Here is a 26,186-nt window from a genome sequence, read left to right on the forward strand (position 1 = left end):
GCCCAGTCAAATGGGTCTTGTCGAGTCTAATTGACTCTGTCACAGTATTTTGTTTTTATTATTTAGCTTTACCAATTATTGCTATACAAACAAAAATGTAGCATCTAGGTCACGGACAGCCCAAAAAAAAACACAAAGGCCTTAATCGTGGGCCTCGTGGCAAAACAAACCTAAGTGATTGTGTTTTCTCGTCCCGGTTTTGTTCTCTTTTTAGATTTTTGTATCCATGATTCCATGTTAGTCAAAATTCTTTCTAAGACCTAACGGTGTGGGGATCGTCCCCACACCGTCGTTGGGTCGTCGGCCTCGTCCCACACCGCCCCCTCCGGGGTCGTCGCGTCGCAAGAGGCGGTATTTGGACGTTGGGGACGAGCTTGGTGGTTGGCTGATTATATTTTGGTGGGCCCTTCAAGTTTCTTCTCTCTCTCTCTCTTTGTAGGGTATAACTGAATCAGCACAAGGTACAAATCTTGGGTAGTCCATTGCTTCCCCCTCCACACCCTTAGGTAGTCCCCAAGGGGATGGTCCTCTGATGGATGGATTTATGAATGTGATTTATATGTGTTTAATGTCTAATCTTATGCATATTTGGTTGTTTATATGTGTGGAATTGGATAACTATGAGAAAATGATGTTTTGTAGGTTAAATACGAAGATTGGATGAGTTTTGGGGAATGTTCATGGATTGAAAATGAAGATATTATAAGATGGCATGATAGAGGGTTGAATTACGAAGACGTGGGCGAAAACGGTGCGTAAAACGGAGCTAAAAAGAAGAAATTATGAAGAAAATAATTTTGGAAGAATCTGCCGACTGTAAGCTACGGTTTACCAACCGTAGGCTACGGTTGGGTGCTGATGTTTGGTCAGAATTTCAAAACTGTAAGCTACGGTTCCCAAACCGTAGCCTACGGTTTGGGTTACGGAAAAACGTGAATTTGAGGGTTTTTATGATATATTAGGGTTGGCTAATGTGGGCAATCATAATCTATGTCGATCCAAGGCACTAAGACACTAAAAATTGAAGGTTTCTTTCACTCCAATCCATCAAGATTCTCCATTCAATCACCGAATCAACCATGATTTCTTCATCAAATCAAGCTTTTGAAGATTCTTCGTGCGAGATGAGCGGCTAAACTTTTTGTGGTTTCCTCCGGATAGAGGGTTTTTGTAAGTTGATTGATATTATGTGTTGACACAATCGTTTTACCTGGTGATCTAAGCATTCGATGCTTTTCACCATTGATTTGATTTCTTGATTGTAAACAGTTACGTTTATTTAAACCTTAATTTCTAAGCATTCAGTTCCCGAGAGTTCTAGTAATTGGGATATATTTGACATGGGGTTAGGGTTTGTAAATTGTAATTGATAATCATTCGATAACCTCCCGTTATGTATTGACCGGAGTACTTAGTCGTTAGTTATCACAATTGATGAATTAAATTAAACACTTATGTCTATGTGAGTGTTTCGATTAAACACATAATTTAATCTAGTTGCAAAACCTGAAATCTGGAGGAACCATCTTTTCTCTCATTGATTTAAAACACAAATTTTTATTCGTTAATTTAGCTATTTCTCACAATCAAACAAACCGATTTTCTCATTCAGTAATATTTAATCAGTCCTTTTCATTAAGACATTTTCCACAGTCCTCCCTTGGTTCGATACCCTGCTTATTCTATACTAATAGTTTAAATAGGTTTTCGCATGTCACTAACGACAGACATCAAAATGGTGTCGTTGCCGGGGAGGCGTGCGCAAAGTGTTTAGTGTTAAGTTCTAGTTTAGTAATAAAAAAAAATATACAAAAAATCCAAAAATAGTTTCAGTTTATTTTGTTTTGTTTTGTTCAGAACTACACGAGGTTTTGTTTGTTTGTGTTGCGCAGGTGATCTCATATTTGTATACATCATACGAGAAATTCCGGAAAAGCTTCACCACTAGTTTTTGATCCGGAAATCGAGAGAACCGTTAGGCACACCCGAGTTGTGCAACGAGAAAATAAAGTAGTGCAAGCATTAACATCGAATCTCAAAGCAATGGAGAATTCAAGCAACCTCGAGAAGCAACCCGAAACTTCAACTGAACAAACTCAATTCACCCCGACTCCTACACAGCCATAACCCAACACCTTTATATCGTCTGAACAACAACCACAAACCACCCAAGCTGCTTCTCCACTTCCATCTATGCCACCACCACCATTCCCGGATTTAGACAACATGCCACCCCTCACAACTCAACCAATATCCTTCCAATACCCAACATACACCCAAACTTCTAGCATTCAACATTCTTCACCATACGTGAGGATCGTTGACGATCAGAGCACCGCCCTACCTAATCAAGCACAACCCGTTAACTCATCCACTTCAATTTATTTACCGACACAACCATCCCATTACCAACCAGCTAAGCATCAACGGTTCTCTTTCAGACCTTCAATACTTGAGCTAGAGAATAGTTCAAGGGATTTTGGGGATGATTACGATGAATATGATAATTACGGTAATCAAGGTGAGTGGCAAGGAATGCAATTGGGTAATTACGAAGGGAATATGGGTTCGAGAGTATTAGAACAGGGGAATCAGAATGTTTTGGGTTATCAAACGGTTTTGCAGCAACAACAAGTTCCATATCAACAACCGCAGGTGCAACCGATACCGATACAGCATCAATATAATCAACCTGACCCAGTCAATCAGCAGCCTGTTCCGAGAAGGCCGGTGGTGGATATTCCATTACCACCACCGGTACCTCAGATGCAGGGTCAGGCAAGACCGCTGCCACGAAACCTACACCGACCGGTGATTTTACCGGAAGGAATTCCACGACGAAATAATCAAGGTCCAGTTCGAGGTATAGAGAGCCACTTCAGACCTGCTATAGTTAACAACCCATCACCGGTTGTGATCCCGCAATTACAATGAGGGCGGTCATTCGAAGTACGAACACAATCAATATCCAGTCTGCCTAAGTTTCATGGTCACGCACATGAAGAACCATATCTACACATTGCTGCATATGATGCACGTTGCAACACAATCAGCAGCCAAGGTTTCTCAGTTGATGATGTGAAATTGGTACTTTTCCAATTCACACTTGAAGACAAAGCACAGCAATGGTTTCATTCGCTACCGTCAGCTTCGATCTTCACATGGGGCGAAATGCAGCAACAATTTTTAGATGAGTTCTATACTCATTTGCGTACTAACAACGCCAGGAAGGATATTCGAGGGTTTCGACAACAGCCCGGTGAGTTATTTCACGAAGCGTTCAATCGTTTCAAAATGATGCTCAAGAACTGTCCACATCATGAGATATATTTGTGGGAGCTTATTAATACATTCCACGAAGGCCTAACAGATGAAGATGCCAGGGATGGAAATTCAATATCCAATGGAACTTTTGGAATGAATTACGAAGAAGATGATTGGGAATATTTGGAAAGAACCGCAAGGGCGTCAAAACGCAAGGCTCAATCTTCTAGAAGTGCACGACAGTCAACAGTGAGAGCAGTAGAGAATCCACCGGAGGTAAGTGGTCAGTTTCCGTTGTGTGGTCATTGTGGGGATATAGGGCACATTGCTGATCAGTGCCCTAACATTATCGGTAATCTGGATGAGGTGAATATGATGCAAGGAAGTGGGAACAGGTATTCGGGTTTCCAAGGAAACAACCAATATTACCAGCCCCGGAACCAAAATAATTATCAAGGGGGTAATAATTTGGGTTTCTAACGAATTTACCAACATAGTAATGGTCAGGTGAATAATGATATGATGGAGATGTTGAAAGTAATTCAACTTGATTTACAAAACCAAAGGCTTGAGCTGCAAAATCGTGCTCAAAAGGATGAAATGGGAGATAAAGCCGTTCAGTCATTAACCACACAAATGGCCCAACTTGCAACCGATGTGAAGGAGTAGAAACAGCAAAACGGGAAGCTTCCCAATGACACTCAAACGAACCCCAAGCACGGGAAGAATATACCAGTCAGCGGGGTAAGCTTCGTTCCTAAAAACAATTTGAATGATAAATTTTTAACTTCTTCTGTTTCCCATGTGATTGCAGGTTTAAGTGGCGCAAATGAGGATGGAGATGGGTGTGACTCAGGAGAGCCGGTCGTCCCGATTCGAGTGGGAAAGTTCAAAATCCACAAGGCATTGTTGGATTATGGAGCTGGGATGAGTGTTCTTCCCGGTAGCCTTTATGACCAGTAGGACTTTGGTCCGTTACACGCAATTGATCAAATGGCCATGTTTGCGGATGCGAGTTTAAAGCAATCTCGAGGGGTTGTAAAGGATGTGGTAATTCAGCTCGGCGAGTTCTACTACTCGGTCAATTTTACGGTGGTTGATTATGCAACCGCACCAACCTACGCACAACCGAAGGTAATTTTGGGTCGCCCGTTCCTGTATACAGCAAATGCACAAATCGACTGCAGGAATGGGATGGTAATTTTAAGTTACAAGAATCGTAAGCTGTATTTCAATGTATTTTTAAAATCTATTGCTTATGATCTTCTGAATGATGTGAGTCCCACAGGTGCTACTAATGAGATTGGTTCGAGTGGAGGTAATTTTTGCAGGTCTGAGTTAACGAATGATGGAAGGCAGGTGAACAAGACAGCTATGAGAGGAAGAGCAATTGCAGGAAAACCACCCGATGGTGGGAGTGAGTGGGGCAACAAGGCTGAGGTTGAACTCAACTGGCGTGGAGCTGCGAACCTTCCACAAGATTGGACAATGATGTATGGAGAGAAATGGGGAGGCAAGCGTTCAGATGAACCTCCCTGAGTACATCAGGTACGGTCTGGCTGAAGACCTAAAACTTAGCGCTCTCGGGAGGCAGCCCGAGGATGTAGAGCAGTGTACCTTGTTTTGTGTTGGTGTTGTGTTTGTGTTTTGACAGGTTCTTGATTCAATCATCACGGATGCAACAATTCAAGTGTGGGGATGTTCTGCAACATCCCCAGTGAGATATCAAAGAATCGATGGAATACGTCTATTCTGGTTAAAGCACAACAACAGCATCACAACAGAGACATGATCAGGTGCATGTGTTTATCTATCTTACCTTATTTTTGGTGTGTTTTGTTGTTCTTGGTGGTGTTTAAACTCTATGTGTCGTTTAGGGGATGTGTTTTGTTTGTTTGTGTTGTGATGAGTTAGCCGCTCATTTAGGTTTGTTGGTTGGATTCCCGGGCTATATTTTAAAAGCACCATACATTGGGGACAATGTATCCCAAGTGTGGGGATGGGGGGAGCCCGGGAAGGGATTGTGGATAAAGCTTGAAGAGATTGAGATGAGATTGAAATCGATGAAAATTGGTAAAAATTGAAAATTTTTAAAATTTTAAAATTTTTCATCGCCTTAAAAAAGCTAATTGGATACGAAAACCTGAAGTTTCAATCACTAATAGGCTTCTTACCTGTAGTAGGCTAGATTAGTCCCTTGTCATGGTTGTCCCTTTAAGTTTCATGAGAGTAGGTTTGACAAGTGTTTTATAGGAAATGAGTTGAAAAGAGATGTCTATCTAGGGGTAACATGTTTTAATTGCATATGCTACATGTCGTCAACCCTTGTTACCTTTTCTTGGTGAGATCTTGAGCCTGTAGACGGATAGGATACATTATATGATGAATTCGTTTGTTGAGTGCAGGCTACGTGTTATTCTGTGTTAGAACTTGTATGATTCGATGCATGCTAAGAATGTGGGTTTGACATGTGCACATATATGATGAAGGCATTAGGATTTCCTGTTATACCCTTTTGTGTTTGTGTTTCTTTCGTGTTATTCACCAATTTCCCTTAGTAGCCCTGTTGAGCCTAACTACCTTTCGTTTGTTCGCCCATTGTCTATTGCGAAAAACCGACCGTGATGATATTGCTATGAAAAAGAAAAAAAAATTGAAAAAAAAGAAAAAGAAAAGAAAAAGAAAAAAATAGAAAAATATGTGAAGGAAAATGAAAAAGAAAAGAACAAAAACAGAAGTGTTGAGAATATCGTCCATGTTCTTGGGTAGAAACCAACACAAAAGTATAAGCTGTGGTTGAATAAAGTTATCACGGTTTGGTTATTGTTTGTTAGCCAATTAGAAAAGAAAAAGAATTAAAAAAATTCCTACCTTTACCCTAAGCCCAAAACCCGAAGGCCCTTTTGGCTTTTGATGTGTGCCATGTTAGACGATACAGTGGAGGTGTGATTGTCATACAAGCCTATGATTGCAGGATTCATGTTTGCTTATTGAGTTTTTATATACTAGCACATTACACGCTAGTCCATATATTAAACCGAGAGGAGAGTACATTGTGAGGGGTGTGTAGCATGTGTCTAATTGTAAACATGTTAGTTTTAGATAGACAAGTCTTAAGTTTTTGAAATTGCATTATTTACTTGTCAGACTGTCAATCTCGATTATGTCAGTCTATGGGATGGGTATGACTTGGGACTGAACAGGTTGAACCGGTTAAGGGGTTTAGCGGTGTTGTTGCTATGGTGATTAGTTCTAGTTGGTTTGCTTGAGGACAATCAAAGGTAAGTGTGTGGATGTGATGGATGGATTTATGAATGTGATTTATATGTGTTTAATGTCTAATCTTATGCATATTTGGTTGTTTATATCTGTGGAATTGGATAACTATGAGAAAATGATGTTTTGTAGGTTAAATACGAAGATTGGATGAGTTTTGGGGAATGTTAATGGATTGAAAATAAAGATATTATAAGATGGCATGATAGAGGGTTGAATTACGAAGACGTGGGCGAAAACGGTGCGTAAAACGGAGCTAAAACGAAGAAATTATGAAGAAAATAATTTTGGAAGAATCTGCCGACTGTAAGCTACGGTTTACCAACCGTAGGCTACGGTTGGGTGCTGATGTTTGGTCAGAATTTCAAAACTGTAAGCTACGGTTCCCAAACCGTAGCCTACGGTTTGGGTTACGGAAAAACGTGAATTTGAGGGTTTTTATGATATATTAGGGTTGGCTAATGTGGGCAATCATAATCTATCACTCAAGGTCGATCCAAGGCACTAAGACACTAAATATTGAAGGTTTCTTTCACTCCAATCCATCAAGATTCTCCATTCAATCACCGAATCAACCATGATTTCTTCATCAAATCAAGCTTTTGAAGATTCTTCGTGCGAGATGAGCGGCTAAACTTTTTATGGTTTCCTCCGGATGGAGGGTTTTTGTAAGTTGATTGATATTATGTGTTGACACAATCGTTTTACCTGGTGATCTAAGCATTCGATGCTTTTCACCATTGATTTGATTTCTTGATTGTAAACAGTTACGTTTATTTAAACCTTAATTTCTAAGCATTCAGTTCCCGAGAGTTCTAGTAATTGGGATATATTTGACATGGGGTTAGGGTTTGTAAATTGTAATTGATAATCATTCGATAACCTCCTGTTATGTATTGACCGGAGTACTTAGTCGTTGGTTATCACAATTGATAAATTAAATTAAACACTTATGTCTATGTGAGTGTTTCGATTAAACACATAATTTAATCTAGTTGCAAAACCTGAAATCTGGAGGAACCATCTTTTCTCTCATTGATTTAAAACACAAATTTTTATTCGTTAATTTAGCTATTTCTCACAATCAAACAAACCGATTTTCTCATTAAGTAATATTTAATCAGTCCTTTTCATTAAGACATTTTCCACAGTCCTCCCTTGGTTCGATACCCTGCTTATTCTGTACTAATAGTTTAAATAGGTTTTCGCATGTCACTAACGACAGACATCATCCTCCACCCATGGTGAGGTGGCGCCTACATGGTGGTTAGTCTCCAAAAGGACTAAGCAAACCACACCCCATGGTCTAACCTGCACCTGTTTCTGTCAAAGCTAGTTCACCCCCACCTTACCCGCCCCACCTGTTTTTCTAGGCATAGCTAAAAGGGTCCTAGTTTTCACTCCAATTACTTTTGATGGCTTGTTTTGTATGTTTTCTAGATCAATGTACACTTGTAAATGCCTAATGTACAAGCCTCCATTCAGGGATGGACCTAAATAACGGGTTGGTTGGGTGGGCGGACGCACCCCTTGAAAAAAAATTAGTGTATTTTATAGGTAAAAATACCTATCGCACCCCTTAAAAGTTTGGTTAAATCGCTCGTTCGCACCTCAGACAATAATTCCTAGTCCGCCACTGCTTCCATTCCATATAGTACAAGGCTACAAGCCTCCCCAAACTGTAGTCCATATAGTACAAGGCTACAAGCCTCCCCAAACTGTAAAACTGATGTTCCATACTTTTATTTTTATAGAAGTGAAATGTAAATGTAAAGTACTCTTATAATGTGCAAATCTGAGTGTAAACACACAATCCACCATCAAAAGGTGGTCATGATTATGATGGTACACCATTGTGGCATGGCATGGGCCACCATGTGTGACCAAAGGTCAAAAAGACCCCTTTTTCATCACACCCATATCCTCATCTTCAAACCAATCAAGCAAATCAAAATTACTTTAATGCAAGGTAAACCCTTTATTGAAAGCTAGAAATACCAACCATACACTTGTACCTTATGCATTACATGTTGTACTTTTCATTAAAACCCCACCAAACCAATTATACCCCCATAAAAAATAAAAAAATAACAAGAACCTAACCCCCTTATCTTTTCCCCCTTCCCCATTTTTATACCATCTCCCCCTCAATGTTACATTCTTACCCCCTTTATTTATTGCTTTAAACATCTAAAGCACAAAACTATCAACACCCAAAATTGCTCTTCTTCCTAACCCCCCAAAAAACTTTGAACTTCACCTTGGTTTTGGTGATGCAAATGACCAAATAGGACGAACCGATCGTTGAACCAAAGGACTGCCTAAAAGAGAAGCTTGAGATCGGCTCAGCAGCTCAACCATCGACGGGGTTTGGTAGGCTTGCACCAGGCTAGAACTATCGGTTGAGTCTCCACGAGCCGTGGCTCGTTGCCACGAGTGTGAGCTTAGCCCGGATAATATGTAAGCCCTTCCGGATTCTTCATACATTTTTCTGCTAGTCATTCTTTCTTGCATTTCCTTGAGCTCGGCGTCTAGTGCCACGCATAACCGGTCACCGGACTTAGCCGAGATTGTTTCGGAGAGAACCCGTCTGCAGTTCTCGAGGGTACGAATGGCTTGCGCCAGATCACCTTCTTCTGCTGCGGTTCTCGCTTGTACCATGGCTTCCGCAGCTTGTAACCTGTTCTTTTGTCGATCGACTTCAACAGAAACAAGTTCTTGAACAAGACTTTCGGGTCTTTTAATCGTGACGTTCACGCTCTTTAAGTTGACCGTCTCTTTGGTCAACAGATCGGTGTAACAACATCTCACTTGCAACAAACAAGTCTCGTTAAAAGTCAACTCTTTCGGGACGTTGACCGAAACAAGAAAATCCCTCTCTTCATCAGCATACAAATCTCCCACATCAACACATCCCGATTTTCCACCCGACATCACGTGACTTTTGTAGCTACCCGCCTTTAAAGATCCGATAACAACATCAGGGTTTACACTCTCGACGATCACTCGAGCATCTTTGACCACAACGCTCAAAAGCCCACCGATACATTGCGCAAACGCATCTTGAATCACACTTTCCGTTTCAATAAACGAAAACGTTCCACCCGAAATCTCCGAAATCGAGTGCATTGACGAAGCGTCATGATCCGCCCCGAACCCGAATGCATGTACCGGAATTTTGTTCCCCAAGTTCCCGTTACCGCAGTGGATAGACTGCGGAACGAGTAATTCGTAATTTAACGGATTTTTCCGGCCACCGGAATTTGAACTTCTGTTCACGGTATACGTATCTTGTCCATCTGATAGTAGAATTATACTCCCGACTGGATTATTCTCCCTTCGGTCTTCCATCACTTTCGCACCTTTTCTTAGACCTTCGGCAATATTAGTACCACCACTAGCGATCAACGAGTTGACAGCCTGGAGAGCCTGTTGCTTACCCGTATCGGACATTTTCCGGAGGGGAAAGAGGCGGCGCGCGGTGGAGGAGAAGGCGATCACCGCCAGCCTATCCGCCGGTCCAAGATTCTGTATCACAAAACCCATGGCCCGCTTTAAAAGAGCGAGTTTTGTACCCGCCATGCTACCGCTCGTATCGAGAACCGTGACAAGATCAACCGGGGCCCGTGGGGTCTGGTTAAGGTTAAAAGTGGGACCATGGCTGGCATTACTGGACTTGACCCCCGAAACCGGAGCTGGAGCTTTGAGGTGAATCAAAACCGTGAAATCATCAACCGAACTGAACCGTGGAACCGCTTGAACCTCGGTGTACGTTTTAACCAATACCCTTTCCAAACTAGAGTTTTCCGAAGACGTTTTATTCGTCAACTTGAGGTCTAGCGGTTCGTCATCGTTGAAGCTGGTTGGTTCTGTTGGGGAGATCAGGGCGGCAGCATGGCGGGGGCTGTTTGGACGTGGTGGTATTGGGCGAAGCAAGGTCATAACCGGGTTGTCGTGTGACCAGTTTACAGGATTGATTCTTGTTCTTCCTAAGGGTGGGGCCGGATTAGTGGGACCCTGCAATGGAACTTCTTTCCATTTTGCTCCGTGTTTTACGTTTGATGCGATACACTGGAAATGGAACGAGTGTGCACATTCCGCTGTGAAAATGGCTTGACCTTCTCCACGTTTCATTGACGCTAAACATATCGTGCACGTTTTCTGTCATAACGAACATTTCTGTTTGTTAGAAAACGTAAACAATATTTTCAAGATTCATGGTATTCGACTATTCGTGAACCAAATCACTACGAAAATGACGTAAATTACAAAAAGACCAAGAATCTGAATTGTAAGCCTGCTTTAAAAAGCAGAAAGAAGTAAGAGGTCTAAGGCTTTTGACTTTCAAAACTCAAAAAGTCAAAATCATGTACTTTTTAAGTAAACTCAGTTGAACATATTTCACTATGATGTTCTCTTAATGTTTTATAAATAATTAAATACATTTCCAATATTTCATGTAGCTATCAGTTTTTCTAAAATATAAACAGATTCAAATCAATTTCAAAGTCAAAAAGCAAGTTGTTTGACTTTTAAAAGTCAAAACAAGCCTCATTCACACAAACAACAGAAGAATACGGCAAAACAGGATGGATTTGGTAACTACAAGACAATATGCAACAGTGCAAGACAACAACATAGAAAACAAACAAGAACCAAAAACCCTAAACCAAGAAAAATGTTATCTTTTGATTTTGGATTTTCTTTTGTCTTTTTTCCCTAATTCATCTTTTTAATCATGAAGTAAATAGTCAACAAATGACTGAAATGAGGCCACCAACAGCTCTAAATCTTTACTTTTTCTCTCAAAAAGAAATCATACAGTCAATGGTTAAAGACTTGAAAAGAATATGTAAAGCAAGAATATGCAATCAACCCAATGATCTTTAAACTTAAAAGAATCAAAAACAACCACCAAGATACTAAAAAAATATATAAAAAAAAAACAAGAAGATAAAAAATTCTGACAGACAATAAACAAATCCAAGATTCTATAGTCAAATTCATAGCTAAAAATTAATTAAATTAAGTTAATAAATTAAAAAAATAATAAAAAATAATAAACCTTAGAAGATCTGTTGAGGCTTTTAGACAGACGTAACCGAGGAGACGCCGGACGAGTCACCGGCGCCGGAGACAACAAAACATCACCGGAAAACCCAACGGAATGCGGCGGAGAATCTTCCGCATCAACCGTCACAAAAACACACAAATTCGTCGCTAAAGTGGTCTTCAATTTTCTCCATTTACTCCCCATTAAAACCAGATCTGCAAGTGGGTATTGAGCAAGATTATATGAATCAACAAATGGGAGGTGGGTTTCGAGAATAATTGAAGTTTGGCACGAAAACCGATGAGGGTTTCTAGAGAGAGAAAGAAGAGGAAAGGTGGGGTTTTTATTGGAGTGAGAGAGATGATGAATGATGGATGTAGATTGAGAGTTTACTAGTTTAGCGTTGTTGTTAATGGCGGTTATTGAATGAATTTTGGTTGAGAGAGATGAAGATGAATGTGAGTGTTGTTGGTTTGTTTCCTTTTGTGGGTTGTGTTGTTTGACTTTTTGATTTGGTGATGTGTTTGAGAGTTGAGTAAGCGGCGCCTCTTTTTATATTTTTTTTTGAAAGGTAAACTTTATTAAGAAAAAACGGCCGGCCTGACTAAAAAACGCAGAACCGCACCACACCCAGCTACAACATATACAGAGGGAACCTATACCATTCTCTCCAAACCAAATCACAGAATTTGGACCTACTTTTTAACCACAGAAAACTAAGGACTTTAACCTCTCCAAAGATCTCCTCACTTTTACCTTTACCATCCGAAAAAATCTTCGCGTTCCTTGCCTTCCAAATGCACCAACATGTAACCGAAACGAGACCTCTGACTATATCCTTGTAAACTTTATCGCCATCAACATTCTTGAACAGATGAAGGATATCGACAAGAGAAAAAGCAAAAAGAGGTGGTAACTTGATCCAAGTACAGAAGCGACTCCAAACCTCATGCGAAATCCGACAAGCCGTGAATAGGTGAACAACATTTTCAGCCTCCTCACTGCACAAAACACACTGATCCGAATCCACCGAGATGTTTCTTTTAGCTAGAGCGTCTTTGGTAGGAATGCGATCAAGCATCGCCCTCCATAAGAATATGTTTACCTTAGACGGAACCCATTTGCAACCCACAACCGAGAACACACTGCCCGGACCCGGAGGTTCGAAGCACAATTGTTTAAACGACCGTGTCGAAAACATCCCAGACGTCTCCGGCACCCACCTCCACTTGTCAGCTTCCTCATTTAAAAAAACCCCCTCCACCGCCGCCATACATAAGCTCCATTCTGTCATTTCCTCCACTGATTCCGGAGGTCTGACCCAATCCCAAAACACCGGCGAATCTCCACCTAAAGCAGTAATTTTGTCTTTCAACAAGCAGTTCTTGACCTTTTCCAAAGCGAATAAGCTAGGATACACATACATTAACGGGGCGTCTCCTAACCACAAATCGATCCAGAACCGAATACTTTGACCATTACCCACTATTCCTTTAAAGAAACAGTTAAGTCTCTTGCCTTTTAACACAACCTTTGCCTCCGTCTTGACGATATTTTTCCACACTCCCGTTATCGCTGCGTTAATCGGAAAAAACGACCAATTTCTAGACTTTCCGTGGCAAGCTGAAACGACCCTTCTCCACAAGCTTTGTTCTTCCACCCTATACCGCCACACCCACTTACACAGGAGAGCCTCATTGACCAAGCTGAGTTTACTTAAGCCGAGACCGCCATACTTTTTAGGTAAAGTAATTTTCTCCCATGCCACCCAATGTAATTTCTTAACATCCTCCGACCCTCCCCATAAAAAGTTCCTAATGAGGGATTCTAAGGATTTAATAACTTTAGCCGGAGCCTTAAAAATGGATAGGAAATAAATTGGGAGGCTCTCAAGGACCGCCTTAATGAGCACAACCCGACCACCTATTGAAAGGGACTTGGACTTCCACAACGATAACCGATTTTTAACAATGCTAATGATAGGATCCCAATTACGAATCCGGTTCATGTTAGCCCCTAACGGAATGCCCAAATACTTGAAAGGAAACGCACCTCTATTACACCCCACCAACGCAGCCATGTGCTCAATCACTTCATCTTCAACTCCAACTCCAAATAAATTGGATTTGTGGATGTTGATTTTCAGCCCAGAGCAAGCATAAAACACCCTTAAAATTCTTCCTACCGTTAAAATATTACCTTCCTCCCATTCTCCCATAATGAGCGCGTCGTCAGCGTAAAAAAGATTAGAAACCGTCGGACCCCCGTTAGGAAGATTCACACCTTTAAATCTCCCTATAGAGCACGCCTTAGAAACCATGCACGACAAAGCTTCTATCACCACAAGAAAAAGGAAAGGAGAAAGAGGGTCTCCTTGGCGAAGACCTTTCTGACAGTTGAAAACGAAAGTCGGAGATCCGTTAACTAGGACCGACGAACATGCGGACATGAGAACACCTTTAACCCATTTACACCAAGCGTTGGGAAACCCCATTTGATCCAACATATCAAGCAGAAACTCCCAATTAACGTTGTCGTAGGCTTTCTCAAAGTCAATTTTGAAAATGAAAGCTTGTTTTCCTGCTTTTCTTAACCACGACCACATCTCGCTAAGAATCAAAGGGCTGTCGAGGATGTACCTGTCCTTGACGAAAGCTGATTGAGATTCGGAAATGACACTACCTATCACCTTCTTCATACGGTTAGCCAGAATTTTCGAAATCACTTTACTAATAACCCCGATGAGGTTTATAGGGCGGTAGTCTTTTAACCCGGTCGGGTCTTTAGCTTTCGGGATGAGCGTGATGAAAGACGTACTACAACTCTTGTCAATCGAGCCCGTCTCGAAAAAATAAGCCATTACATCTTTGAAGTCTTCCTCGAAGAACCTCCAAAAATGTTTCACGAATCTGAAATTAAAGCCGTCCGGTCCAGGGGCTTTATCCGCCCCGCACTCGAAAACCGCCTCTTTGATCTCCTTAGACGAGAATCTCTCCGAAATAATACTTGCCTCATCGACCGATATTCTTTTCACACCCGGGCAAGACAACCTCGGTCTTAACCTGAACTTCTCCGAAAAATGGTTCCTAAAAAACCGCAGGACCTCTTTTTTAATCAGCTTTGGATTGACAACCCACTCCTCTTCGATAAACAAGCCTGGAATATTATTAATACTTTTCCTGTTGTTGATCAGTCTGTGGAAAAATTTTGAGTTCTCATCGCCCTCGATAGCCCATTTACATCTCGATCTTTGCTTCAGATCCAAAGCCACCAAACGTTCCTTTTCACAAATATTTTTATAACACTCTTCTTTAACCCAAACCTCCTCTTCATAAAGCTCCCTTTCTTCACATAGTTTGTCCAGAAAATCGAGCTCTTCAAGATCCCTCAAATTTTCTTCTTTATCTTTAGTGCTCCTATCTTTCCTCCACTTTTTTATCATGTTTCTGATGTGCTTAAATTTATTGGCAAGCTCTACGTCAGGCCTAACCCCCATCTTGACATAAGAACCCACCGCGTTTTCGACAATACTATCAAAACCCTCCATCTCCAACCACGAGTTGAAAACTCTAAACGGTTTAGCCCCATAATTTAAAGCCAAAGTCTCCAGAATGATCGGACAATGGTCGGAGTGTAATCTAGGTAACGCCCTCAAACAAGCCTCAGGCCAAGCACCAAAAAAATCTTTGCAAACCAAGAATCTATCAATTTTACTCAATTTATTAGAATTTGGGGCGAGAAAAGTAAAGTTCCGACCTCTCATACTATATTCCACCAGATCAGACTCGAAGATGAAATCGTTAAAATCATGAGCACAAACACTATTGAATACAGAATTCTTTCTTTCCGACGGAAATCTAACCGCGTTAAAATCCCCAAGAAGCTTGGTTCTTTTGTGTGGAAAGGGGTGGGACCCAGGTTCTAGATTTAACCGTGATACCACTTTTATGATCTGTCAACTCTTGCCTTACCGATTTAACCGTGATACCCGAGCTTGGTTCTTTTGTCCAACTCCATCTATTGCTTGTTAAACCTATATCTTGCTGCAATAAGATTGTGTTCAACTGCTCCATTTCATTCTTCTCATCCTCTTTGCTAGGGATCCTGGTCCATCTCCAGTCCCAAATGAGCCCCCGCCTGTTCTTCTGTAACAATCCTTTACCAAACTTCTTATTTCAATAAAGTACATTAAAAAACATCACACATCTCATTCTCTGTCTTTATCTTTGTCTTGCTCATATACGCTTATCAATAAACTTTTGGCATACCTATTATTTTACTATATAAATATACGAGTAAGTTATGATTGGTGTCTATGTGGTTTGATCAAATTCTTGATCTATATTTTCGTTTTAAACACCATGTGATTTCATTCTTTTGTCATTTCAACCATGACACTAGCATCGCTAACCTGTTGGAAATGAATTAGAACACCCTTAATAATTAATAAATAATCATGGGACCCTCTAAAGGGAAAAAGAGTAATAAACATATATTAGAGACTTAAGAGTTCATACCTAAAACCAAACCACCACCACACAAGGGCTATAAAGTAGAGATGACATAAAACTCAAACACAACCAGGACACATGAAAATTGAAATATTCAGGATGAGTATTTGTTTATGGATTCAAATATGACATTAGTTATAAAAGTTTTGTAGGTTAGAGCGCATGTATGGTATTAGGTGATACGCGCATGATTACCTAAAACCAATAGCATACATGTCTATTAACATCAAAACCGGATATATTAATATATTATATGATATTAAAAAATAATAATTACTATTCTGAATTTGTTAAACCTTTTAGAAACTTAAAATTATTAAAAATGTATAGTTGTACCTTTATATTTGATATTTGAAGTTGTTTTTATAATGATTTGAGATTGAATTTTTGGTGTTACAAATCCTAAAGGGTAAATTTTAATAGCCTAAGATCATATAATGCTGATTCTCTGTATCCACACGGTAACAATGAACCAACAAGTAGTAACAAATAACGTTTGGTTTTGATTTAGGCTTTGGTTATGATTTTATAGTAACTTATAAAGCGTTTCATAATAAGTATGAAATAAAATTGCAAAAACTCGTCGGATCTATTTAATCCCCAAGTCCATACAGTTTAATCTTTATAATGATATATTAACTTTATCAAATTATTTAAAATACAATTAGGGGTGTATTCACTATTTAGTGTATGCATGATTCTAAACATCTTAGTGGATTGAAAAGTTAAATATTCCTACCCCACTAGACAACAATCTACTAAGAACCATCACAATTAATATTCTTTATTTCTTCTTCCAATCTTACCTTTCTTTTTACACCACCCATGACCAACAATTTTGTTTGTATGCATAGTGTTTTTGAAGTAGTGTAGGTTATGAATTTGAGATACAAGGTTCCATTAACAAGGATATAATCAACCAATATAGTAAACCACCACACTTAACTCCATACTTATTTAAATATGTTTATGTATATGTAATATGTAATATGTAATTACAATAATTTTAAAAGCAATTAAAAAGGAAAAGAATCATAACAAATTGTAATTAAGCACGGGTGGATGGTAATATAAATTTGTCGATGAATGTAAGGTTGTCGTTGTGTGCATGAATTATGATTAGGTCTGTAAGTGAACCCAATTGTTATAAAAGCAAAGATTAAAAAAATATGAAATTATTAAACTCACAAATGATGTCTTATTAAGTTATTTTGATAAATGATAATGTTTGAATTTATACTTATGTTAATGGTTGTCAATTAAGGATGGACATGTGCTACATACATGTCACTTTAACACTTGATAACTCACAAAGAATCTGGATCACCACACACTAAGGCTCATCAAGTGCAAGGATTAATATGTATGAATTGACGAATCAAGACGTGAAAGTTCCATATAAATGGAAAAAAAAAAAAAGCTATTTGCTAAATATTCTATAACATATGATTAGAGAGCGAGGGATGGTGTGTGCATTAGCGAGTGTCGGTAACCCAATCGATACCAACTTAACATTGGCATCGATACATGTATTTATTTTTATAGTTTTCGATTGATGTAAAACATATGTCGATATGTTCTTTGACATATATCTTTTAGTTGCCATGCCGAGTACCGGTATCATATCGATAATCAATACTGTAACAAACCGAACTGATACCAACCAAAAGCTCTCATAGAACGTGAGAAATTTATTTAAAAATAATTAGTTGAAGGGTACAAAATAGGATTCCCTTCAAATTTGCATACTTTTAGGGAGCTTAAGTCAACTCAAAAGCTAACCCTTTAATATACAAAATTCTGCTCTAATATATACTGATTCTCCATTGAGGTCATTAATTAACACCAGTTTTTGCTCTTTTTCTTTAATAATATAAACAAAATAACAATTATTTTTATAGTTTTCCAATGAATTAACATCGGGTTAATCTCCTAATAATCCAGTTTTGACCATGGTTTTTGGAACCCATTAGTATCTCAACATCTTGAGGTTTGCACCTCTAAAAGATGTATAGTTGTAGATTATCTAAAAAAATATAATAACATCACATATCGGACAACAGAGACAAATCGAGTTGGCTGCCAGAAGTATCTGGCGTAAGTCCGATCGATAAAGTTGGTAATCTAGAGTAATCATGGTACTTAAACTAATCAATACTTTGAATTGAATAAGTGGGTACTTATTAAGATAAATTTCTTTCAGTGGAGGTTTTTTTTTTTTTTTTGAACGGCAAATTTGGATCACTGATGGACCACTAGAGTATTATCGTGCCACCAGCAGAACCACCCGATCATATCCATCTCCACTAGGCAATAATGCCTATACACCAATTCAGGAGGAAACCCAATAAATCTGGGAAAAACCCCCTTTGTGGGAATCGAACCCGTGACCTAATGGTCATAAGCCTTATCCCACCCCCAAGATACCACTAGGCTATAATGCCATGGGTAGTGGAGGGTTGTTTTGATAGACTTCCTACATCCGAGGCGTTAGTTAAAGTGTTAACGGGGGAGTACGCAATATCACAAATTTTCTGCTTTTTAGCGTCTGCCATCAAATGTAGCATCTTCCTTGGATCTGCGTACTCATAGTCTCAAGCCTGTCATGATTCAAAACCTGAAAGGTGAAGTGCAGGAGTTGTTGACAAGATCTGAAAAACATGATACTGGATTCAGATACGGAGTTGTTGGATGGCCTGCTTATCTGAGATCTTGCAATATTGTTTTTGGCGTTGTACTTTCGTTTGAGTTTCACAACTCTACTAAGTTGCTGAAAATGACAAAAGTTGTGCATACTGAATGGAAAAAGAAAAAGCCCTCTTCTTGAATGTTGCTTTGGTTGGAGGTTTATAAACAATGTTTGATGTGATAGTTTTTTGTGGTTGTACATTTGGTTCCTCGGTGGTAGTAATTTAGCTTCTTAGACATGTTTTGTATGTAGTTATGTCTTACATTATCAATGGGTGGCTACTCCTTTTTTTGGATAGGACAACGGAAATAGACTAATGTAAGTGATATATTAACTGATGATCTATGTTTATAGTTGTCTATTGTCTATAATAGATAATAAGTTTTGGTACCATCTCATTTTAGTTTGGCATGCTGTTTCCATGACTTTATAATCCATTTTTAATTAAACTTAAAAATGTATAATCATTCGTCATTTAACAAAATGTGGTATGCATGGTTTTTCTAAAAACCACTTGTGTTTGCACACGAGTCTTACTACTAGTTAGATATTAAAGGGCTTTTGGCCAAATTATATCAAAGTGTTGTGTTGGATAATGTTTTGTCTTTCTAACTTCTAAGTGGTAAGGGTTTAATTCTTGAACAATATTAGACTATTAGTAGTAAAATATAGGATATGTTGTTAAAAAAAAAAAAAAAGTAAGACTATGGGGTGTGGATGAGGGTAGCACTTAAAGGATGATCTGTCACGTAAGCGAGTGTGGGGATAAGCCTAAAGAGGATGGACCTAGGGTGTGGGAATGGGTCTCAATATATATATATATATATATAGGATAAAGATCTGTTAGGAACCATCCCTTATTGCGAGAACCGCGAGAACCAATGTGAACACATGACAAATTTGTAATTAATGATATTTTATTAAAAAACACGCGCTCCATTCCTCTTGTTCACTGCCGTCTTTTTCAAACTAAGGTATACCTTCATTGTTGTCTTTTTCAAACTAGGGTTTCGTTAGAGATTTTGCTTAATCGACGACGCGATCTACAGCGACGACTGGTTTCTACAGTTTCACGGCGGCGTGCTTCTCTCCTCTTGTTCACTGCCATCTTTTTCAACCTAGGGTATATCTTCACTGTTGTCTTTTTCAAACTAGGGTTTCGTTGGAGATTTTGCTTAATCGACGACGCGATCTACGACGGCGACTGATTTCTACAGGTTCACGGCGGCGTGGACATTCACATTTTACGGGGGGGTTCAATTTTGATACTGATTTCGTCGTTTGTATACTGATTTCGGATACTCATGGCTTCGTCTGACTCATCTCGTGTTAGAGTTGAACCTACGGCATCTGATGATCATCATACAACATCTTCTTCATATCATCCACATCACGATGCTGGTTTTTGCGGCCCATCTGATATCAATGTAAATCCTATTTCTGTTGTGGGTACGTCTGATGTTGATGTCAATACCTTACCTGTTGTTAATCCAAATGAAAGTTGCAATCATGTGTTTACAACAGTTGCAAACCCAGTTGCAACTCGACACACCCTTCATGGGTTTGAAATACAGACGCTTGATTCAATGTTTACATCAGGCAATGTAGGCTCTGAGACTGCTAATTTACCTGATCAATCGTTATCAGTTGACACCACATCTACTGGTACAACACCTACAAGCACAGAACATCAACACTTACAATTCATTCGGTTTGAAACTAAAGGTATTTTATGTCCATTTTATGTAAAATGTGACTTGTTCAATTATATACTCCTTTATATCATGTTCACAACTGTTTTATGTTGTACATTATAATTACTCAATATTATATGCACATGTGCATTGTGTTAACTGCATGTTTACAATTGTTTTATGTTGTACATTATGATTACTCAATGTTATATGCATGCGTGCATTGTGTTAAGTGCCTCATATTACAAATTTTGCATCATATCTCAAATTATGTTACAATGCAAATTTATGCACATGTGCATTATGATTGAAAAAAAAACAAAAATAACTTTCTTGTACATTAACTGCCAATGCACATGTGCATATTAATTACAATTATACTATTCGTCTGTATATCATGTTGACAAATTTTTTAATTTATTAATTATTTCTCACTATTATTTAATTTATTAATTATCTCTTACAGGAACAATTACGGCTGCCATACATGCTACACCTAACGGCACCCCGTATTGGATACCTCAAGTTGATGTTAGATAGCTTCCTGTTGTACACAGTACATTTACTCACTGGGAAGATATTGTCATGATGTACAATACGTATGCTATACAATCTGGGTTTTCTACTCGTATCGGCACATCGAAGAACAAAAAATATCATGACAATCCTAACATGAAAATCTGCACTCATAGATATATATTATGTTCTAGAGAAGGTCAACCACGGGTCCCAGAATCTGACCCCAATGCTCCATCCAAAAATGCTCCAACCATATATGATAAATCAAGGAAACAACACAGACGAAGCCGATTCACAGTCTCCGGGTGTCGTGCGCGTATCAAAGTGAGATATGATCGTGCTACCGAACAATACACAATATATGATTTCATCGCCGCACACAACCATTGCATGATTGGTAGCGATCACACCAACATGTTAAAACAAAATAGGAAACTTGGATTTGAGGAGCAACAGTTCATCCACAAAGTTAGTCTTAACAAACTCGGCCCAACTGTTGCACATAACATTCAAGCATCACTTAAAGGCGGACCTCAAAATGTTCGTGGCACAACAGAAGATTTCAAAAATTGCTCTAGAGACATACGTGCATTCATCGGTGAAACGCGATGCAGACATCCTCTTACATACCATGAGATCTCGAGTTACCAATCTTAATGATTTCTATTTTGATTGTGTCATAGTTGACAATGAGTTGCGATCTTTCTTTTGGGCTGATTTCGTATCATTGCGAAATTACGAGGCTTTGGTGATGTGTGTGCATTCGACGCTACATATGACACCAACAAGTAAGATACTATACTTTTTCAGCATGTGAAATTATTAATAATTTTTTAATATCATATGTTTTATTTACAGATACAAAATGATTTTTGTGCCATTCACCGGAGTTAATCATCATAAAAAATGTGTTATCTTTGGCGCTGGCATGTTATGCGATGAGACTATAGAGTCGTATACATGGTTACTAAACACCTTTCTGGCTGCACATAAGAAACAACCAATCTTTGTTCTCACTGACCAAGACGCATCAATGAAACAAGCTGTATCAACCGTTTTCACAAACTCTATTCATCGTTTGTGCATGTGGCACATAATGAGAAAACTTCTGTCCAAAGTAAACACTCTATTTTTTAATATCAACACGGTTCCAATTAAACCATATAATATGATTAAATAATTCAACTTTTTATTATTCATGTTTCCTCATTTACAGATTTCAAATGACATCCTTGATAATACCACTCTTCGTTCGTCAATACATAAGCTGGTGTGGAATTTATTCATCACACCACAAACATTCGAAGAAAGATGGCATGTGTTAATGGATGAATATCACCTAGACAATCATCCATGGCTTTGTGAGATGTTTGCTATACGTCATGAATGGGTCCCGTGTTATTTCAGAGAGATACCCAGAGAGATACCGATGTGTTGTTTGATGAAGACCACATCAAGATGCGAGAGCTCAAACGCGCGTTTTAAAGTCAACTCGTCAGAAACTAACACATTAGTTCAATTTTTAATGTGTTTTGAAACCAGTATTGATGCTCAACGGCACACACAACGAGATCTCGAATTTAAAAGCGATATGTCGACCCCTCGCTTATCTACCGGTCTTCGCATAGAGGCACACGCGTCCGAAACATATGCATGGTCCATGTTTCTTAAAGTTCGAAAAGAAATATACATGGGCATGTTCCATTGCATGCCAATTGAACGTCCTGGAACGACCGACATAAAAAATTACACGACATAAAAAATTACACGACATAAAAAATTACACGACATAAAAAATTACACTGTTCGTCACTGCAAATCAAACATGTCTTATGTCAACGAATTCGAGGTATGTCCTTACCCCAATATACCATTACTACATATTAACCTCAGTATATCTATTATAACTTAGTATATCTATTATAACTTATAACTGTCTACTGTCTGTTTGATTAATTTTTTTGTTATGCACATGTGCATGTATCAAATTTTGTCATGTTATATCTATTATAACCATCTGTTTGATTATTTTTTTTGTTATGCACATGTGCATGTATCAAAATTTGTCTTATGTTATATCTATTATAACTGTCTGTTTGATTAATTTTTTGTTATGCACATGTGCATGTATCAAATTTTATCTTATGTCATTCACTTGTTCATATATCAAACAGTGTATTTGAATCAGTGTATTTGAATCGATTATTTTAATATACATTAAACTTATTCAAATGTTTATTTCATTATACATTATAACTTATTCACTTGCTCATATTACCCTTCATTATTACCCTTCATGTATTCATTCTATTTATAATATATGTTATGCACATGTGCAGGTGTCGCTCAATGTACCTGAACAAACAGTAAGTTGTACATGTCTTGGGTTCACTCGTATTGGATACCTATGCCGACATGTATACTGTATATTCCGTTACCACCAAATTGAACGGATACCGTCCCACTACATCATTCCATGTTGGAAACGAGATGCGCTCCCGTCAGTTGTTCATAGCATATCTAACATATACTCATCTAACAACAGCGAGTTTGTTATCATCCACAATGAAATAATGGATTTAGTCACTCAATGCACAAACCGACTCAGACGCAATCCTGATCAGCTACGTTCCTTATCTTCTGAGATTAAACGCATCAGAAACCGCGTATTCAAATCGTTCCCGTGTGAGCCTCAGCCTCGTTCCGTTCAAAAAACTGCAAACATCAGTGACATCTTAAACATACCTTCAAATCTAAGCACAAGTGTCCATCCTCCGCAAGGTATTAGAAACAAAGGTTGTGGGACCAAAAAACAACGGATCGGCCCCGGTGGTCAAAACATTAAAGATAAACGAAAGAAAGCCGGTAAACGACAAAAAGCCGCCCGCTTATGCAACAAATGCAACAAGTATGTATTTGACCACGAATCTCGCAATTGCGAGAAAATCAAAGCTGCCAAACTTGCTGCACGAGCAGCTAAACGTGTTGCTGCTATCTCCGCTGGACTACCTGCCTCGTCTGATTCCGATTCTATTGATACTGATGTTGATCTCGATGACACCGACAATGACACCAATGATGACATCAATGAGTATAATTCTTCTAATTACGATGCATCTGAATACCCCGTCTCCATGCAAAAACCTCCCGTACCCGAGCTAACAAATGTTAGGCGTGAACCTGAACAGTCTTTTGAGCCTGATCAAAGCCTTAGGCGTTCAACCAGACGTCGCAAACCATCCAACATAGCTCGTGATTCTTGATTGATGTATTATGTATTACAACTTATGATTACCAAACTTATCTGATTATGACTACCAATGTTTGTTTTGTTTATTTTTTTATTAGTACCCATTTAACTTACAGTGTTGATATTGATGCTTAACTTGTCATATGCATATGTGCATATGTATTTACAAGTTGTATATACCGTTTTTTAAACCACTTGTTTATCTATATAATATTTATTAACATTATACATTTTACTAATATGAATTTAAAACAATTTGTTAAATATACCCAATTGTAATAGATTATACAAACTTAACCTTTAACCTGTGTGTTTTATCACTTTATGCACATACTGTATGCACATGTGCATACGGGTCATTTAATTTATTAATCAACGTAACATGACATATTTTAACAAATATATAAATTTTTAACTAATAACATGCATGTATATCACTTTGTGCACATGTGCATATGGGTCATTTAACCATATTATTGCACATGTGCATATCAAATCGACCATAACATAATCCAACTATCAGCTAATTAATTATCAACTAATAACTAATTAATTATGAACTAAGTATCAACTGATGTAAACCAAACATAAAACGTGAAATAATAAAACATAAAACGTCTAACCATGCACATGCGCATATCAAATCAACCATAACACACTCCAACTATCAACTAAGTAGTTATCAACTAAGTACCGACTGATATCAACCCGTATCACAACAACTACCCACGTCTAACCAACCAAGAACATAAAATGTATAACCAAACAAAAACATGAAATGTGAAATAAGTTGTAACCTACACACACAGCCTATTTCTGATCCGTTTTCCACTTGCTAAGCATCCTCCAACATTCTTCTTGTTTCAACGCCTCTTCGTTTAAAATCTTCAGCACCCTTTCATCTTTCATTCCATGTATCGTCTCCTTTGCGAGCCCCATAACAGTTCCTTTATATACGTTTGCATCTGATAACAGCAGCTTTGTCGCAATTTTCATCCTCAAATTTTTCAGCTGCATCTTCTGAATAGCTTTATTGGTACTAAAGCCGCATTCAAAGCTAACATCACTACCTTTATACACTTCCATGTGTCGCATCGTGAACACACTGCAGTCATTAAAATTGTCAGTCGTTTCCCATCCCAACCTCTTTCTCGTCACATTTGCGTTCACCATGCGTGATGCCGTTGGGTGTCCGGCATCTTTCAAATACTCAACAATGTAATGTTTCTGTAATGCATAAATACATTGTCATAAATCAATATAATTATTCACAAGTATAACACTAAATATAAAATACATACTTACCACTTTAGAAGGCGACCCTAAACTTCTAAAACTCGTTCTTTTGCCTGTTCCTTTTCCTAATGTCATCTTGTAGTACGCGAAGCTATCATGCATATTATCAACCACTTCAACCGTTGCATTATCCAAATCAAAACAAATCATGTAGAAGTGTTTTTTTTTTCAATCATTGGTATAATTATAATGTTGAAATCTCTCAACTTCAACAGTTCGTTGTCACACTCAACCACCTCTTTCAGACGCGATGTTATTGTTGCAAACGCCCTTTTTCTGTTTGTTTCGCCTTTAGCATATACTCTGGTTGCACATATTACATCAATACATGTCATGCACAAATAATATTTAATGTATTCACAATTGTTTTTAATCATAATTTATGACACACTTACGATTGTTGTGGTATAACACCATAACCTCCTTTTTCCTGACGGTTTTTCTTTCTTCTCCATATAGTTCAATAGTGCCGCCCAACAATCTATTACATTCTGTGAAATCCACTTTCCTTCTTCAAGTGTGTTTATCCAAAATGCTCTGGTTGACAATCCATGTTGAGTTTCAAATATATAGTTGCTGCATACATCACATACATTTCATTACTTTTTTTTTATTGTGACAACCCGAACTTTCG

General features: G+C 38.5%; 1 protein-coding gene and 1 non-coding gene across 2 annotated transcripts; both read right to left on the reverse strand.

Annotated features, from left to right (window-relative positions):
- Positions 1 to 3,219: 3,219 nt before the first annotated feature.
- On the reverse strand, positions 3,220 to 3,326 carry LOC118480768. The gene has a single exon (XR_004863745.1). It is a non-coding gene; the product is annotated as a small nucleolar RNA R71 (small nucleolar RNA).
- A 5,168-nt stretch (positions 3,327 to 8,494) lies between these two features.
- Positions 8,495 to 12,121, reverse strand: LOC110868304 (E3 ubiquitin-protein ligase WAV3). The gene is made up of 2 exons (XM_022117438.2): positions 11,606 to 12,121; positions 8,495 to 10,701 (listed from the first exon to the last, which is right to left on the reverse strand). Exons 1-2 carry the CDS (start codon positions 11,795 to 11,797, stop codon positions 8,797 to 8,799), a joined length of 2,097 nt encoding a protein of 698 aa, XP_021973130.1. The 5' UTR covers positions 11,798 to 12,121; the 3' UTR covers positions 8,495 to 8,796.
- Positions 12,122 to 26,186: the final 14,065 nt, after the last annotated feature.

Source organism: Helianthus annuus, chromosome 7 (assembly GCF_002127325.2).
Source record: "Helianthus annuus cultivar XRQ/B chromosome 7, HanXRQr2.0-SUNRISE, whole genome shotgun sequence".
NCBI classification, from domain to species: Eukaryota; Viridiplantae; Streptophyta; class Magnoliopsida; order Asterales; family Asteraceae; genus Helianthus; species Helianthus annuus.

Coding starts and splice junctions, on each gene's coding strand:
- LOC110868304 (XM_022117438.2), bottom strand. CDS start 11,797: ATGGGGAGTAAATGGAGAAAATTGAAGACCACTTTAGCGACGAATTTG. Junction 10,702..11,605: donor GCCTCAACAGATCTTCTAAG/GTTTATTATTTT, acceptor TCGTTATGACAG/AAAACGTGCACGATATGTTT.